We start from the raw sequence: 19,269 nt of genomic DNA, 5'->3' as shown, positions 1-19,269 counted from the left end.
TCTGTTATATTCACTAGTCCACTAAGTTTTTAGATTCCACATATAAGTAATATCATACTGTACTGAACAAAAACAATTTTGCTTTCTTTTCAGTCTTTATGATTTCTATGTCTTTTCTTGCCTTACTGCATTGGCCAAGACTTCCAGGACAATACTGAATAGAAATGGTGACAACATCCTTGATTTGTTTCCAGTCTTAGGGAGGAAGCATTTTTTGATATTGAATACAGTTGATTTATAGTATTATACTAGTTTCTGGTATACAGCATAGTGATTCAATATTTTTATAGATTATACTCCATGTTAGGTTATTACAAAATAATGGTTATATTTCCCTGTGCTATACAAAATATTCTCATTGCTTATCTATTTTATATGTAGTAGTTTGTATCTGTTAATCTCATAACCCTATCATGCCCTTCCCTGCTTCCCTCTCTCCACTTAAATCCACTAGTTTGTTTTCTGTATCTGTGAGTCTATTTCTGTTTTGTTATATACACTCATTTGTTTTATTAGGAAAGCACTTACTATTTCACCATTAAGTTGAAAATTTTTAGTAGATGCTTTTATCAGACTGAGAAAGTTCCCTTCTCTTTTTAATTTTTTGAGAATTGTTATCATGTTTAGATGTTGAATTCTAATGATTTTCTGGAATGACCATATGATTTTCTTCTCTCTTGCTCTGGCAATACAGTAAATTACACTCAATCTGTACTCCTGTGATAATATGGTAAATAGGCCAATCTTGCATTCTTATGACAAACTCCATTTGCTGAATTCAATTTATAATGGTTTTATATCTATGTTTATAAAGGATATTATTTTTTAATTGTCCTTTCTTATAATGTCTTTGTAAGGTTTTGGGATCAAGGTTATAATTGTTCTCATAAAACAGTTTTGAAAATGTTTCCCTCCTCTGTTTTTAAAAGAATTTATGGAATATTGGTACTATTTTCTCTCTAAATACTTTATATAATTTAATTTATATAATTGATATAAGCTATTCAGATTTCTAAATTTCATCTTACATCATTTTTATAGCTGGAGTTTTTCAAAGAATCTGTCCATTTCATCTAAGTTGTTAAGTTTATTAGCCTAAATTTGTTCTTTATATTGACTTACTATTCTTTTAGAATGTTTAATGGTTGTTTCAATTCTGATATTGGTAATTTGCATTTTTTCTTTCTATTTTAGTCAGTCTTGCTAGAGGTTTATACCTTTTATTAATTTTTTCACATAATGAACTTCTGGTTTTGGTAATTTTTTCTAGTTGTCTATTTTCTATTTCATTGATTTCTGCTCTTATCTTTGTTATTTTTGTCTTTTACTTGCTTTTGGTATAATTTGCTCTTTGTTACCTAGCTTCCTAAGGTAGAACTTATTGGTTTTTAAAATATTCTCCGTTTTAATTTAAGTATTTATGCTATTATCTTCCTTTAACGCATTGACTTAACTACATCCCACAAATGCGGCTATATATACATTTTTCATTATCATTCAGTTATAAATATTTTCTAATATCCCTTGTGATTTCTTCTTTGACTCATTGGTTATTTTGAAGTGCCATGTTTAATTTCTAAGTTTTGGGTATATCCAGATGCCTTTCTGTTATTTATTTCTAATTTAATTACATAATGGTCAGAGAACATATTATTTTCCTTCCCAGCTTAACTGAGATATAATTGACATGTAACATTATGTAACTTTAAGTGTACAAACACTGTGTGTCAAAGTCGCTCAGTTGTGTCCGACTCTTTGCAACCCCATGGACTACACAGTCCATGGAATTCTCTAGGCCAGAATACTAGGGTGGGTAGCCTATCCCTTCTCCAGGGGATCTTCCCAGGCCTGGGATTGAATCCAGGTCTCCTGCATTGCAGGCGGATTCTTTACCAGCTGAACTACAAGGGGAGCCCAAACAAACACTATGACTTGATATAACACATATACTGCAAAATGATTACCCAGTAAAGTTAGCTAACACATACATCACCTCACATAACTACCATTTTGGGGGAGAATATATTTTTTAAGATTTCAGTCTTTTGAAATTTATCAAGATTTATTTAACGGCTCGGTTCATTTCAGTGAATGTTCAATAACATGTATCATTGCTGATTATAATGTTCTATAAATGCAAAAGTCAAGGTAACCAATAATGTTATGCAGATCATTTAATTTTTACTAATTTTTTTGTCTAGCTGCTCTTTCATTCCTGAAAGGTGTGAAAAATCTCCAACACCTTGACTGTGAATCCAAAGACCACATATGAATGATTCCATTGACATGAAATGTCTGTATAAGCAAGTCTATAGGGACAAAAGTAGACTAGTGGTTGCCTAGGGCCGGTGGGGAGAGGGGGTGGTTGTGAAGGGGTATGACGTTTTCTTTTGGGATGCTGAAATGTTCTAAAATGGATTGTGCAGATGGCTGCATAATTCTGAATATATTGGAAGCCATTGAATTGTATATCCTAATGGGTGAATTTTATGGTGTGAGAATAATATGTCAATAAAGCTATTACAAAAAATAAAAGAATAGAATCGGGGGTCTCCTAACTCACAATTCTTTATTTTTTTATACTATGTTTAATATTTTACAACTTATTTTTATTTACATTTAAATGGTTTAAAATTTTATTCATTTAAGTAAATTAAATAATTTTTACTTGCCCTATGCTTTCTCTTGGGTGCTTTTAATGAACATGATCAATATAATAATACCAAAGATAAACTGAGATGCAGTTGGATTTTAAAATAACATACAACTGAATCACCATAATTAAGTATAATGATGTCTTTAAAATAGTAGTTTCCTTTAAAATAAGGCCTTATGGCTATTGACTATTCAACATCTATTATCTCTATGTGATAATAAGAAAAAAGTCATGGAATTTTTTTCACAATTCTGAGTCAGGGAAAGTGTTATTAGCCCCATTTTTCACACCAGGAAACTGAGGCTTAAAGAATAACATATATTCTTAGTCCAAAGTAACACACACAGTTCACTTACTCAGGAATTTTAACTGCAAATCTACCATTCTTCTACATTATGCCAAAAGATTCAATTCTCTCTCCTACTTTTTCTTAACTCACTTGTTTCTTGTGTAGAATTTTTCTCCGTTTCATTGACATGTTAAATACCAAGGGTCAAAAAAAGAGTCAAGAGGAAATAGAAATATAATCACTTTTAAAAACTATTTCTGGGGAAATTAAGAATTGGGGACACTGTCCATTAGGGGCAAATTTATAGTATTGTTTTCTCCAAATAACTCTATGGTTACTCCCATTTAGATAAACCAACTTATGAGCAGATAATAAGTTTTACTATCTACCATATAAAGTCTATCTATATGTGTTGGAAATGGATATGAATTAAGTCTCTGATATGCTCTGTTCAGATATCAGGTCAGTAAGTACTTTATTCCATATAGTTTTCTATCAGTTTAGTTAAGTTGCTCAGTCATGTACGACTCTTTGTGACCCCATGGACTGCAGCATGCCAGGCTTTCATGTCCATCACCAAGACCTACAGCTTGCTCAAACTCATGTCCATAGGGTCGGTGATGCCATCCAACCATCTCATCCTCTGTCGTCCCCTTCTCCTCCTGCCCTCAGTCTTTCCCAGCATCAGGGTCTTTTCAAATGAGTCAGCTCTTCACATCAGGTGGCCAAAGTATTGGAGTTTCAGCCTCAACATCAGTCCTTCCAATGAATATTCAGGGTTGATTTCGTTTAGGATGGACTGGTTGGATCTCCTTGCAGTCCAAGGGACTGTCAAGAGTCTTCTCCAACACCACAGTTCAAAAGCATCAATTCTCCCGTGCTCAGTTTTCTTTATAGTCCAACTCTCACATTCATACCTAACTACTGGAAAAACAATAGCTTTGACTAGACAGACCTTTGTCAGCAAAGTAATGTCTCTGCTTTTTAATATGCTGTCTAGGTTTGTCATAGCTTTTCTTCTAAGGAGCAAGTGTCTTTTAATTTCATGGCTGCAGTCACAATCTGCAGTGATTCTGGAGCCCAGGAAAATAAAGTCTGTCACTGTTTTCCCATCTATTTGCCATGAAGTCATGGGACTGGATGCCATGATCTTAGTTTTTTAAATGTTGAGGTTTAAGCCAACTTTTTCACTCTCCTCTTTCACTTTCATCAAGAGGCTCTTTAGTTCTTCTTCACTTTCTGCCATAAGGATGGTGTCATCTGCATATCTAAGGTTATTTATATCTCTCCTGGCTATCTTGTGCTTCTTGCAGCCTGGCATTTCGCATGATGTACTCTACATATAAGTTAAATAAGCAGGGTGACAATATATAGCCTTGACGTGCTCCTTTCCCAATTTGGAACCAGTCTGTTGTTCCACGTCCAGTTCTAACTGTTGCTTCTTGATCTGCATACAGACTTCTCAGGAGGCAGGTAATGAGGTCTGGTATTCCCATCTCTTTCAGAATTTTCCACAGTTTATTGTGATCCACACAGTCAAAGGCCTTGGTGTAGTCAATACAGCAGAAGTAGATGTTTTTCTGGAACTCTCTTACTTTTTCGATGATCCAGCGGATGTTGGCAATTTGATCTCTGGTTCCTCTGCCTTTTCTAAATGCAGTTTGAACATCTGGAGATTCTTGGTTCACGTACTGTTGAAGCCTGGCTTGGAGAATTTTGAGTGTTACTTTGCTAGTGTGTCAGATAAGTGCAATTGTGCAGTAGTTTGAACATTCTTTGGCATTGCCTTTCTTTGGGATTGGAGTGAAAACTGACCTGTTCCATCCCTGTGCCACTGCTGAGTTTTTCAAATTTACTGGCATACTGAGTGCAGCACTTTAACAGCATCACCTTTTAGGACTTGAAATAGCTCAGTTGGAATTCCATCACCTCCACTAGCTTTGTTAGTAGTGATGCCTCCTAAGGCCCACTTGACTTCAGACTCCAGGATGTCTGGCTCTAAGTGAGTGATCAGAACATCATGGTTATCTGGGTTGTGAAGATATTTTTTGTATAGTTCTTCTGCGTATTCTTGCCACCTCTTCTTAATATCTTCTGCTTCTGTTAGGTCCATACCATTTCTGTCCTTTACTGTACCCATCTTTGCGTCAAATGTTCCTTTGGTATCTCTAATTTTCTTGAAGATTCTCTAGTATTTCCCATTCTGTTGTTTTCCTCTATTTCTTTGCATTGATCACTGAGGAAGGATTTTTTTTATCTCTTTGCTATTCTTTGGCACCCTGCATTCAGATGGGTATATCTTTCCTTTTCTCCTTTGCCTTTAGCTTCTCTTCTTTTCTCAGTTATTTGTAAGGTCTCCCCAGACAACCATTTTGCCTTTTTGCATTTCTTTTCTATGGGGATGGTCTTGATCACTGCTTCCTGTACAATGTTATGAACCTCTGTCTACAGTTCTTCAGGCACTCTATCATATCTACTCCTTTGAATCTGTTTGTCACTTCCACTGTATAATCCTAAGGGATTTGATTTAGGTCATACCTGAATGGTCTAGTGGTTTTCCCTACTTTCTTCAATTTAAGTCTGAATTTGGCAATAAGGAGTTCATGATCTGAGCCACAGTCAGCTCCTGGTCTTGTTTTTGCTGACTGTATAGAGCTTCTCCATCTTCAGCTGCAAAGAATGCAATCAATCTGATTTCGGTATTGACCATCTGGTGATGTCCATACACAGAATCAACTCTTGTGTTGTTGGAAAAGCATGTTTGCTATGACCAGGGAGTTCTCTCAGGAAAACTCTGCTATACTAACGAGTTTTGTCTAATCTCAAAAATATTACATACTTATTCATTAGCATGGACTGATAAAGCTATACTATATATTATCCATTATGTGTAACAGCCAATCTAAATGATCTACAGACATACTCCCGAGAAAGAAAGGTCAAAATAAAGTGTAAGGTAAATTAATATTACCTTGGAAATGTGATTTATCTCCAGTCAAAGACAAGAAGTATTTTTAGGAAGATTGCCATTTCTGGCAAACAACTTAAGGTAAATTTCTATAGGTCTGTGACCCTCATAGCAGTTTCCACATTTATATCTTTTTTCTAAGGCAGAGTGGGGTTAAATAACTATTACCTGAATTTCAGGAAGTAAAAAATTATGGATTAAGAGGCAAGTATATTAAGTTTTTTATTCAAACCTTAAGTCTGAGAAATTGGGAGTTAGAAGACATGAGTGTTAGTTTTGATTCTGCCACTTGCTTATCTGTGCGATTTTGAGAAAATCATTTTACCTCTAGTCATATTTTTTGTTGTCTTTATAATGAGGTTGAAAAAAACATTTTTTTTTTTTTGCCTCTTATTCCCCAAGCTTACTGTGAGAGTCAAATAGCATAACATCTATGAAACTATAAAGCTCTATGCAAATGCACATTAATAGATGCATATATGTAAGTATGTGTGACTGTATGTATGACTAATCTTTGATGATCTAATTCACAAGCTGCTGCTGCTGCTGCTAAGTCGCTTCAGTCATGTCCAACTTTGTGCTGCCCCATAGACAGAAGCCCACCAGGCTCCCCTGTCCCTGGGATTCTCCAGGCAAGAACACTGGAGTGGGTTGCCATTTCCTTCTCCAATGCATGAAAGTGAAAAGTGAAAGTGAAGTTGCTCAGTTGAGTCCAACTCTTAGTGACCCCATGGATTGCAGCCCACCAGACTCCTCCATCCATGGGATTTTCCAGGCAAGAGTACTGGAGTGGGGTGCCATTGCCTTCTCCAAATTCACAAGCTACTCAACAAATATTTTAAGACATTGTGGAGTCAAAGATGAAGAAGTTATAGTGTCATGATTTCTAGAAACTTCCAGTTGTGAGAGAAGTAGTACATTAAAAATAAATAATTATACAACAAAAGAATAAATAAGGTAATAGAGGTAAATATCAAATGCTACTGGAGCCAAACAAAAAGGTAAAGCAGCCTACCTGAAGGAAGGGACAGATGTCAGAGAGGAGATAACAACTGGGCTTAAAGAACAGGTCCATTTACTAGAATTTTATCCAGATACATGGACTTCACAATAGAACACGAACAGCCACAAGACCTATGTTACAACTGGCTCTGCTTTCAATAGTTAGAACTAGTACCTGACCTCTCTAGACCTCTCTTACCACAAGTCTAAATGAAAGGTTTAGATAAGATGTCTTCCAGCTCTAAAATTATATAATTCTATGAGTCAAACTCAGATCACTGTATAAATACCAAGAAAGAGAACTCAAGAGGGTAATAAAATAGCCAGAACTATTAAAAAAGGAGTTCTTCCTGGATGGACTTAGAGGTTATTTGCTTAGTGAAATAAGTTAGACAGAGAAAGACAAATATTGTGAACCTCTTACAGGTGGAATATAAACAATAAAACAAACTAGTGAATATAACAAAAAAGAAAGAGACTTACAGATACAGAACAAATTGGTGGGGAGAGGGAAATGGGGAAGGGCAAGATAGGGTAGGGACTAAAAGGTACAAACTACTATGAATAAAATAAATAAGCTCCAAAGAAAGCTGAGCGCTGAAGAATTGATGCTTTTGAACTGTGGTGTTGGAGAAGACTCTTGAGAGTTCTTTGGACCACAAGAAAATCCAACCAGTCCATCCTAAAGGAGACCAGTCCTGGGTGTTCATCGGAAGGACTGATGTTGAGGCTGAAACTCCAATACTTTGGCCACCTGATGCGAAGAGCTGACTCATTGGAAAAGACCCTGATGCTGGGAAAGATTGAGGGCAGGAGCAGAAGGAGACGACAGAGGGTGAGATGGTTGGATGCCATCATCGACTCGATGGACATGGATTTGGGCGGCCTCCAGGAGTTGGTGATGGACAGGGAGGCCTGGCGTGCTGTGGTTCATGGGGTTGCAAAGAGTCGGACACGACTGAGCGACTGAACTGAACTGAACTGAACTGAAGGATATATTGTGTAACATGGCAATTATAGCCAATAGTTTATAATAACTATACAAGAATATAACCTTCAAAATTGTGAATCACTACACTGTACACCTGAACTTACATGATACTGTAAATCATTTATACCTCAATTAAAATTAAAAATTTGTGTTTTTTGCTGCACCATGTGACATGTGGGGTCTTAGTTCCCCAACTAGGGATCAAACTCTCAGCCTCTATAGGGAAGCGAGGAGTAATACCTATTGGACCATGAGGGAAGTCCTATATACCTCAGTTTTGTATTTTTTAAAGTTCTTCCATTAACCATTTACTTTTTTCTTAGAACTTAAAAGTCTGAGAATGATATATGTCTCTATCTAGAATAAGCTCTAGCACAGTGAAGAGTGATAACTGGAATGATATCACGAAGCTAAGAACTGAAAAATGCAGGTGGATAGCAAGAAATGAAGCATTCAGTTCAGCAAAAATTGCTTAAACTAGAAAGAAAACAGGCCAGATATTAAAATGTATACTTCCAAAAAATGAGGTAGCTCTTGTTTGAAGTTTTGCCTCGACAGACCACATTTTAAATAACTATTTTCAGAAAAAGTTCAGTTTAGGAATTATCAAGAAAATAATAAAAAACCTAAATATACGCAACTGAATTAGCTCCAGGATGGTATTAAAGTGCGTAATCAAGTAATTCAGTTCACCAAACATTTATTAAACTATGCTTAACAGTGCTAGTTGTTATAAAATACGTAATCTCAGTACTCATAGGGTTCACTGACCTAATGTTAAGACTTTAAGGAAGAAAAAAGAGTAACTCTTACCCATCAATCATATTTTCAGGTGGGTGTTTTTCATCACTTGATGTAGCTAAAATAACTTCAGTCCCTTCAGAGCTCAAACAAAGATCAACTTTTCTCATCTTAAAGTGTTTAATCTGCAAGTAAAACAGTAACAAAACGATAAAAACAAAAACAACTTTTTTCCTCTCTGAACTTCATCTGAGAAAAGGAAGAGACAGAAAGTCTGTTGCCTAGCACACAGCTTAACAACCAAGTTATTCAACCAGTGGGAGGGACTCCAGCATGTTTATGTACGTAAATAAACTTCTGACTTCTCCCAGGGATAATCTGTAAGATATGAGTATTTCCAATACTCTACTCCAGAAAACAAGTCCCTGACACTGACGTAATTTTTCTGCTTCTAAAATTAAAAATCCTCAATAAATATCTGGAAACAGTTAATAAGCTAGAATAACATGACTTGGTACGTTAAGTTTTTAAAAAGTATTTGTATTGTTATATTTCTGAAATTTAAAAAATGCAGAGTATAAAAATAGACTTTGTACCTATTTATCCATACACATATCAACTGAAGTAGTAAGCACCATTATTTAAATCTTAAAAAATACCTATCATCATTTTTTTTAGCAGAAATGTGAAATAAGAGAGAAGGCAACTTTTCACTTATTATTAAATTCTAAATCAGTCACTTGGTTCATGAACTTAGACATTTCTGTTGGAGAGTAATATTTGAAGTTTGATAAAAAAGCACATTGAAAAGATATTGTTGAGCTCTTCCATGAACCCTGGAGGGTAAGACAGAAGGAAGACCAGAGGAGATTACATCAAAACTCACCTTCCTACTTGATCTGCTGGTGATAGGGCACGAAGCAATATACAGATGCAAATTGACAACGAAAGCTGTATCTGTAAAGAATTAAAAAGATGAATAGTGTTTGGAAAAGAGAGAAAGGCTTCCAATACACTTCATATGCTGGCCCAAGTGTCTAATTAAAAAAAAAAAAACTATTTCAAATAAACAAGAGGGTACAGTGAATATTACATATATTAAATAACTATATACCAACTTCCCAGATTTAATAAATGTTAACGTTTTGCCATATGTACTTTTTTTTGTCCTTATTCCTTTCCTTGCCCAGTGGTAATAGCTATTCTGAAATTGGGGAATATTCTCCCTGACTATATTTTTATTTATTTATTGGCCATGCTGTGTGGCACGCAGGATCTTAATTTAACATGAAGTGTGGAGTCTTAACCACTGGATCGCCAAGGAAGTCCCTGAGTATTATTTTTATACTTTTACCATATATGGTCAAGAAGATCCCCTGGAGGAGGAAATGGCAACCCACTCCAGTATTCTTGCCTGGAAAATTCCATGGACAGAGAAGCCTGGTGGACTTCAGTACTGGGATCAAAAGAGTGAGACACGGCTGAGCAACTGAGCATACCTCAGTATGGACTATTCTTTTAAAATTTAGATGCTTTCATGGTGTATACTTGCTACTTGCTTTGTTCATTCAATATTATGTCTTCAAGATATAAATCTACTTTATTTATTTTAACTGCTATAAGACATTTCTCCATTTCTCTAATGATGGTTATTTAGGTCTGTTTCCAATTCTTTGCTATTATAAACAAATTTGTAATGCATATCTTTGTGCATGTATCCATAGGCACATCTGGGAGAAAATCTTTATAATAAACCATATTTTTCTTTGTAGAAGTAAAATTGTAGAAATTTAGAATTGGTATATCTCCAATAATTGATGATTTGATCTCTAAATCTAATACAGTATTATTTGTAGTATATGAAAGTTTCTGCTCCCTCATATTCTCACCAACTTGGTATTGTCACACAGTTTTCGTCAATCTCTTTGGTGTGAAATGGTATGTCAATATGATTTTAACTTGAATTTCCATGATTACTAATGAGGTTGAATATCTTTTCATGTTCACGGGCCACTCAGGCCTCTTATTTGCTTTTTCTTATCTTTTGCTCATTTTCTATTGGATTTCTATTTTTCCTTCTGCCCTTTTCTTTTTGATTTGTAGAAAATTAAAAAAAAAAAAAAAAGCCTGGATACAAATACTTTGTTATAGCATTGCAAATATCTTCTATACTATAGCTTGATTTTTCTTTTTAACTTTTGTGTGTGTGTGTGTGTGTGTGTGTGCAAAAGCTGCTCCTCCATCATATACACCTTCTTTGTTTTTGAACTACAACATACATACAGAAAAGAACACAAATCATAAGTATACAGTTCAATAGATTTTCACAAGGTGAACACACCCAGTTAACCACCACCCAGATAAAGGAACAGAGTGTCACCAGCACTTGAGACAGGCCCTTCTGATGCCCCCTCCTAGTCACTACCCTTTTCTCCTTCCCAAAGGTAGCATGGTCCTTATTTCTAACACAATAAATTTTGCCTTAACTTCATGTAAATGGAACCATACAGTTGGTATTCACTTATACCTGGCTTCTTTCACTCATCATAATGTGTCTGAGATTTACCCACGTTGTTATGTGTAGCAGAGTTGAAGTGCATCTGAGTATCGCAGTCCCCACCCAGCTCAACTCCAAATAAGATCAAGGAAATCAACCCCTAAGTGGAGTTTCACAGGAAACTAGGCGTGAGCTAAAAAGCAAAAAAAGGTTGCTATGGTCTTGGGTACTTAGATTAAGCTCTGATGAAGGAACGAACTGATCTCACTCTCGAATTTGTGAAATCAGAGGTAAGATGAAACTATCAAAGTAAAACTACAACTTGGTCAAATCCTAGTATAACCCTTAGTTGGACTGAAGTGATCTCTTACCCTATTAGACAAAGAACATGTGTTCTTTCTGGGAAAAAACCCACCTGCTTCTGTTGTTCTTAAGCACAGTGTCAAACACACAAAGTCACTTTAATAGCACAGGGAATTATGGCCATTATTTTTTAATAACTTTTAATGGAGTTATGTTATAACTTATAATCTATAAAAATACTGAACCACTATGCTATCCACCTGAGATTAAAATAATTTTGTAAATCAACTATATTTCAATAAAAATTAAAAAATAAAACCTTTTCTAAAAAACAAAAACTTAGCAAAAAAAAAAAAAAAAAGTCATTTGAAGTAGATCTACAGATGACCCAGGTGCTGGAATTATAAATCGACTAGCGAATTCAGTGATAAGATGGACAAAATGGGTGAAAAGAAAGGGAATTAGCAGAGAAATGTAAACTATTAAAAGAAACACAATGGAAATTCCAGAACTGAAAAAATACCGTATCTGAAATAAAGAACACACTTGATGGGTTTAATATCATATTAGACACAAAAAAAGGTCAGTGAACTTTAAAAGATAGGTCAATAGAAATAATCCAATATGAAATAGAGTAGGGGAAAATTGAAAACAAAACAGAGCATCATACCTGTGAAACAATATCAAACTAGTTGGAAATATCAATACATGTAATTAAAATCCCAGAAGAGGAGGACAAAGAGGATAATACAGACAGATAATTTAAGGTGATATAGCTGAAAAATATCCAAAATCTATGAAAGACATAAACCCACAGATCCAGGAAGTTCAGTGAACCATAAGTTGGATAAATACAAAGAAGATCCCACCAAGGCACACCTTAGTTGACTGCTGAAAATTAAAGAAAGAGAAAAAATTAAAAGCAGTCAAGCAAGAAACATCTTATATGCAGCAGAACAATAAGAAGAATCAAAATTGACTTATCATTACCAGTGGAAGCCAAAAGACAATGGAATGACATCTTTGATGTGCCAAATGAAAAAATAAAGAATTTTATATTCAATAAAAATATCCTCTAAACGTAACAGCAAAATAAAGATAAAAACTGAAAATATTTGTTATCAATGCAAAGAGTTGGATACAACTGAAGTGACTTAGCACACACGCAGACCCATAAAATGAAGTACTTGATGATTCCTAGTTGAATTCTGGGTCTGTGGGAAGGAGTGAAGAGAACTAAAAATGGTAAATATATTTATTTTTAACATAAAGAATATTATTAAAATTTCTAAAAGACTACTGAATAGGGGACTTCCATGGTGGTCCAGTGGTTAAGACTCCATGCTTCCACTGTAGGGGGTGCAGTGCTTTTTTCAAACATTCTTTTTCCTTTTTAAAAATAATCTCTTGGCTGTATGACACAGAATGTGGGATCTCAGCTCCTTGAGCAGGAGTCAAAGCCATGCCCTACATTGAAAGCACACAGTCTTAGCCACTGGACTGCCAGGGAAGTCCCAAGGGGGCACAGGTTTGATCCCTGTGTGTCGGGTTATTAAGATCCTGCACTGCTGTGTGGTGGGGCCAAAAAAATAAAAGACTACTGACTGAAGTAAAAATAATATCAAGGACCGGTAGAAATTTAACAGATTAAAGTAACAGATACAATAATAACACAAAAGAGAAAGACAAATGAGGCTGTACTTTTTGTAAAGTACTTTTGCAAAGTTCTAATGTTGAACATGAAGTGATATGCTATTAATTCAAAGTAGAGTAATATGGTAAGGATACATGTTATAATCCTAGAATTAGGATAATGCAACCACTAAAAAAAATAAAGAGTTATAGGAAGGAGGTCAACAGAGAAGAAAAATTGGAATACCATAAAATATATGATAAATCTGAAAGGCAGAAAAGAAAAAAAGACGGGACAAATTGAAAATAAATTACTAGAAGACAGATTTAAGTACAAATACACAGATTATTCCATTAAATGTTAGTAAATCAAATACTGTATTATCAGACTGAAGAAAAAAAAAAAACAACTAAGTACTCTTTTCAAGAGACAATCTCTAAATAAGAAAGTAAAAGGACAGTATAAGATAGACTAAAATCATAGTATCTCATCAGGTAAATTCCCCTATTTAAATTTTCCCCTATTTAAAACCAAATGTTTTTTGGTTCTATCCTTTATACATTATTACAAACAGTTTTATTAAATTATATTAAAATTTTTTTTGAGATGTGGATTACATCCATTATAGATTGAATTCAATCTGCTGTGGATTCAATTCCATTATAGACTAATTTGGAGAGAAGAGACATGTTTATGATAAGGAGTTTTCAAATACATGGATCTGGAATATCTTTTCATTAAGCCTTCTTCTAAGTCCTTAAACTATATAGTTTCCTACAAACATATCTTCATCTTTATTATAAGATTCACTCTTAGACACCTTATGGTTTCATTATATAAATGTGATCTTAAAAAAAACTATTTTTTAAAAGTCTTATTCTTTACCATACAAGGAATATTTCTAACATTTAACCATTAAATGTGATGCTCACTTAAGATTTCTGTCAGACACTGTTCATTGGGTTATAGAAATTCTTTTAGTTTTTTTATTTTAAACACAAATGAACACTGAATTTTATCAAATGCTCTTCTAACATTTACTAAAGTGATCATATAGATGTTTGTACATGTTGCTAATGTGATAAATCAAGATTTTCTAATGTTATAGCATCCCCAGTTTGAAGCATAAAATCTATCTACATGGCCAAGGTATAATATTAGTATTTTTATCCACAGTTGGATTTAGTTTCCTAGTATTTTTAGAAATTTTACAAATATATTTCTAAGTGAAATTTGCCTATAGTTGTTTTTGTTGTTGTTATTTAGTCCATGTCTGGATTTGGAATTTAGACTATATCCCTAACATCAAGAAGTCAGAAAATTTCCCTTATTTTTCTGTTTGCTAGGTTATTGGATCCTATAAGTCTACTAATGTTTGTGTGTAGATTTCCTATTATTTCAACCGTTCTTTTCAGGCTTTCTATACCTTCTTGAGTCAATTTTGAAATTTATATTCTGACAAAATTATTTATTTCTTCCTAGTTTTTGTTTATTGTCATGAAGTTCATTTTCTATTGTAATTCTATTGATAAAATCTAGTATTGATACTGTTAAAAAACCGTGGTAAGATTAGTCAAAGGCATATATGCTAATATGTTTTTATTTTTCCTTTTTTCTTGCCAATTTTATAACAGCTTTTAATACTATTGATACCAGGGAACTGGTTTGCATGAACATTGTTAACCCTTAGTTTGAGGACAAGAAATCTGGTAAATTCCTGGAAATAACGATTGAAGTACTTGGATGTTAATTTTCAACAAAATTCTAAAATTACTAAATTTTATTGTATTAAAAGCATGGCTTTGAAAATATAAACAAGAAAGTAGCAAAATTGGAAAGCAACAGTAACATTAATTCAAAAGTTATATCAAACTTAAATATTTCTTTTTGTTTGTTTCATAGAGTTACTACCTATCAGAAATATTTCTGAACACGTCAACAAACCTCAGACCAGGTACCTCAAGACACCCTGTGGACTAGCTGAATAAACATGGATGGGTGATACGCAGTACTTTAGGTAGATATTTATTTCTCAGAACGGTTATACTCAAAGAATAATGATTAATGGAACAGAATGAATTGTGAAGACCTCTATCCTTATCACAGTCAACATTTTTATTAAGGATGGAAAAAATGTTTATCAATGTTGCAGAGGACACAAAGCTGGGATGTCAGCTAATATGCTAGATGACACAATTAGCACACAAAGAGATCTGAGCAAGCTAAAAAGATAGACTGCAATGAATAAGATATATAATAAGAATAGTAAAGGCCTATACTCAGACTTTAAAAAGTCAATCACACCAGGAATGGTCTTGATCAGGGATTGGCAGACTACTGCCTGACAATCAAGTCTACCCTGACATCTGTTTTTGTATGGTCCATGAACTAAGAATGGTCTTTACATTTTAAAATATTTTTCAAAATCAAAATATTTTGTGCCACATGAAAATTATATGAAATATGAAATGCACAGAGTTCAATGTCCATGGACAGTTTTATTGGAAATGGCCACACACATTCATTTATAGACTCTCTATGGCTACTTTTGTGCTATAGTAACAGAGAATAGCTGTGACAAACTATAAGGCTCATAAAACCTAAAATATTTATTATCTGGCCCATTAGAGAAAAAGTTTGCCAACCTTTCACCCATAAGTATAAAAGGTAGAGGATCAGTTGATTGCAAACTCACTATAAGACAAGAGTGTACTGTATCTGCCCTCAAAGGCAAAGGAATGTTACTTCAAATTCTATTAATAGAGTCAGGAAGGAACCATATTCTATTAAAATCTTTGAAAACCAACTAAGGGCCAGGCACTGTGCTAGTAATGCAAAGATACAATGTAGTTAATCTTTGACTATGTAAACCTAAGACAAAGATGGTAACTAAAACCTTTTTTTTTTTTTTAAACTTTACAATATTGTATTGGTTTTGCCAAATATTGAAATGAATCCGCCACAGGTATACATGTGTCCCCATCCTGAACCCTCCTCCCTCCCCATACCATCCCTCTGGGTCGTCCCAGTGCACCAGCCCCAAGTATCCAGTATCGTACATCGAACCTGGACTGGCGACTCGTTTCATACATGATATTATACATATTTCAATGTCATTCTCCCAAATTTTCCCACCCTCTCCCTCTCCCACAGAGTCCATAAGACTGTTCCATACATCAGTGTCTCTTTTGCCGTCTCGTATACAGGACATGGAAGCAACCTAGATGTCCATCAGCAGATGAATGGATAGGAAAGCTATGGTACATATACACAATGGAGTATTACTCAGCCATTAAAAAGAATACATTTGAATCAGTTCTAATGAGGTGGATGAAACTAGAGCCTATTAAAACCTGGTTTTTGCCTTTAAGCTCAGAGTCAAGGAAGATGGCCAAGCATGAAACTAATAATTTGTTATGTGCAAATAGTGGGATCCACATCTAGAATACTGTGTTCAGTTCTAGATAGTACAATTTAAATAGGACATTGTCAGGCTTGATATTGTTCAGAGGAGAACAAAAAGTTCATGATGATCTATAAACTATGTTAATGTGGAAAAAGCTCAAAGAATAGTTTCAAGGAGAGGTAATTTAGTGAGAGAAATGTGACTACAAGTTTTAATACCACAAATATTCATAAATAGAAAAAGGATTAGAATGTCACTCTAGTATGAATTTTAAGAAGGAAGACATGATAGATTTAAGAACTTTCCTACAAAGTAGATTTTTAATCTTTTCCACTCTTTAAAGTGTCCAAGAAGACAACTAAGTGATTATCTTTAGAAGAAACTTGCACTGGAGTTCTTTTAGACTGAATCAAATTCTAGGAAATGTAGATAAGGAAACTTGAAGGCCAAGTCAAGATGGTGGGCTTTATGTAGCCTGTGGTCCAGTGGTTCTCAATTGGACTGGGGATGATTTAGCCCCCCCAGGGGACATCTGTCCATTTCTGGAGACAATCTGGCCGTCACACTGGGGGCTGGGTGTTAGTCACTCAGTTGTGTCCAACTATTTGCAACTCCATGGACTGTACTCTCCCAGGCTCCTCTGTCCATGGTATTCTCCAGTCAAGAGTACTGGAGTCGGTAGCTATTCCCTTTTCCCAGAGATCTTCCCTACCCAGAAATCGAACCCTGGTCTCTTGCATTGCAGACAGATTCTTTACATGTGAGCCACCAGGGATGCCCATAGCTGGGGGAGGGGGTGATGCTACTGTCATCTAGAAGCATTTGGGCATTTCATGATGCTACTAAATATCCAACAATGCACAGGACACTCCCCTAAAACAAATAATTATCTGACTGAAAATGTGAATAGTGTAGAGGTGGGAAAATCCTGAGGTAGTCTATTTGTGGGTGACAACGTGGGGGTTAGAGACTTGTAAAGCAAGGAGAGAACCTGCTTTACAAAAGCGTTATTTTAGAGAAATATATCTAGCATTGATGTGTATGTAGTAGATGAATAAGGAAGAGAGTATAATCTCCAAATGTTCAGCTTTGTTCTAACCTCACATTCTTATAACCTAACTTGTCTGAAGGAAGCAAACTTTAATACAAAACTCATTTCACACCTCCTATAGCCACCAATGGAGAAGGCAATGGCAACCCACACCAGTACTCTTGCCTGGAGAATCCCATGGACGGAGAGCCTGGTAGGCTGCAGTCCATGAGGTGGCCAAGAGTCGGACACGACTGAGCGACTTCACTTTCACTTTTCACTTTCATGCACTGGAGAAGGAAACGGCAACCCACTCCAGTATTCTTGCCTGGAGAATCCCAGGGACAGAGGAGCCTGTTGGGCTGCCGTCTTATGGGGTCGCACAGAGTTGGACACGACTGAAGCGACTTAGCAGCAGCAGCATAGCCACCAATATCCTTCCTTTTTCCTCTGTTGGGTGGAATTATTCAAATAACAAGAAGTGGTAGAATTTGGGTTCACTTTAAAGGTTTTTGTTGTAGTTAACGAGAAAGTGGCAAACCAATCCCAAAGAACCCCAAAAAACAACTCAGCAGATATGCTGCTTCGTAACTCCAAAAATGCAGGTTCAGGGTGTAGTCTAACTCCCCGTCCTGTGAGGCCGTACTTAATTCATTTGTGTTCACTCAGGGCCTCAGTTCATTAAAGGCGGTGAACTCTGGGATGCCATCCTTTGCATTTTTAAAATTCCCTGACCCTGGACTTCCCTGATGCCTATCCTCCTCTAAACCTAGTGCCACTTAGCCACCCTTTCACCTCCAGTTCAAAGCCATTTCAAGACCTCCAAGAGCTCCAAACACATACTTTTGGACGCCCGGCCCCAATTACATAAAATATATGAGCCCATATCCTATTAATACAGCAAATACAACCCTTAAGTATACGGGTTACGTTCCAGTTGATAGGTTACATCTTGATACCTTTATTAATTTCGATTCGGAATTGATTTCCCCTTTTGGGGGGTCAAAACATTATTTCTGCCTTCCAAAAATTTCGTGGGCTGCCACTACTGTCTCCAGGACTCAGAGAACAGACCTGCGTCAGGCTTCCACCATCCGGGTCCCCTCAGCACCCGCCCGCCGTCCTCCGCCTCCTCTCCGCGCGTCTCCTCACAATAACCGGCCACGCTCGGTCGCTTCCTCCCCCACCAGCATCCCCCTCCTACGACCTCGTCCAGCCAGGATCCCACCTCCCCCAGGGCTGGCCGCACAGCCCCGCTCGCCTCAGTTTCCGGTTAGCTCCGAGCTCGCGGAACGCGGGGTCGGGATCTCCCTACAGCCCCGCCCCTCCCCCCTCTCCGCAGGCCTCCTGGCAAGCAATCCTATTCCTGGCTCTTCGCCCCACCCCGCCCCACAGGCTCCGCCCGCCCCCGCCCCACCCTGCGCTGCGTGCCGCCCCCAGCCACGCCCCAGCTCCGCCCCCTTTCGCCTAGCCGTCGAAATCCGGTCGCGCACAGCTGTACTCCGGGCTCCTACGCGCCACCTCGCCTGCAGGCCCCGCCCCCAGACCACGCCCCCGTCCTCTTTACCGCGCGGGTTGAGCGCCGTAGCCCCGCCCAAGGGCCTTCAGTAGGCAAGGGCCTTTCCCTAGGCAAGGGCCTTTCCCTAGGCAAGGGCCTTTCCCTAGACAAGGGTCGGAGCACGCGTAACCTTCCCTCCCCGAGCAAAGCTAGATCCCTGGGGCCTGTGAGACCCAAGCGACCCCTCTCGCGCGA

At 36.6% G+C, this 19,269-nt stretch overlaps 1 protein-coding gene across 3 annotated transcripts in view; it reads right to left on the bottom strand.

The window, feature by feature from the left end:
* The window catches only part of HSPB11 (heat shock protein family B (small), member 11), a 34,307-nt gene extending 15,455 nt beyond the window's left edge, over positions 1–18,852 (bottom strand). Inside the window, exons 1-3 of one of the 3 annotated variants that reach the window (XM_010847147.1) lie at positions 18,591–18,852; positions 9,534–9,604; positions 8,720–8,832 (exon numbers count right to left, since the gene is read on the bottom strand). In XM_010847147.1, the coding sequence (XP_010845449.1) occupies positions 8,720–8,817 (98 nt within the window). In that variant the 5' untranslated portion in view covers positions 8,818–8,832; positions 9,534–9,604; positions 18,591–18,852. The remainder of the gene's footprint in view (positions 1–8,719; positions 8,833–9,533; positions 9,605–18,590) is intronic. The other 2 variants (XM_010847148.1, XM_010847149.1) reach the window with 2 other exon arrangements.
* Between the last annotated feature and the right edge of the window lie 417 nt (positions 18,853–19,269).

Source organism: Bison bison, unplaced genomic scaffold, assembly GCF_000754665.1.
Source record: "Bison bison bison isolate TAMUID 2011002044 unplaced genomic scaffold, Bison_UMD1.0 scf7180017864244, whole genome shotgun sequence".
NCBI classification, from domain to species: domain Eukaryota; kingdom Metazoa; phylum Chordata; class Mammalia; order Artiodactyla; family Bovidae; genus Bison; species Bison bison.
The sequence above is the reverse complement of the archived record's forward strand: the minus strand, read 5'-3'. Positions and strand labels throughout refer to the sequence as shown.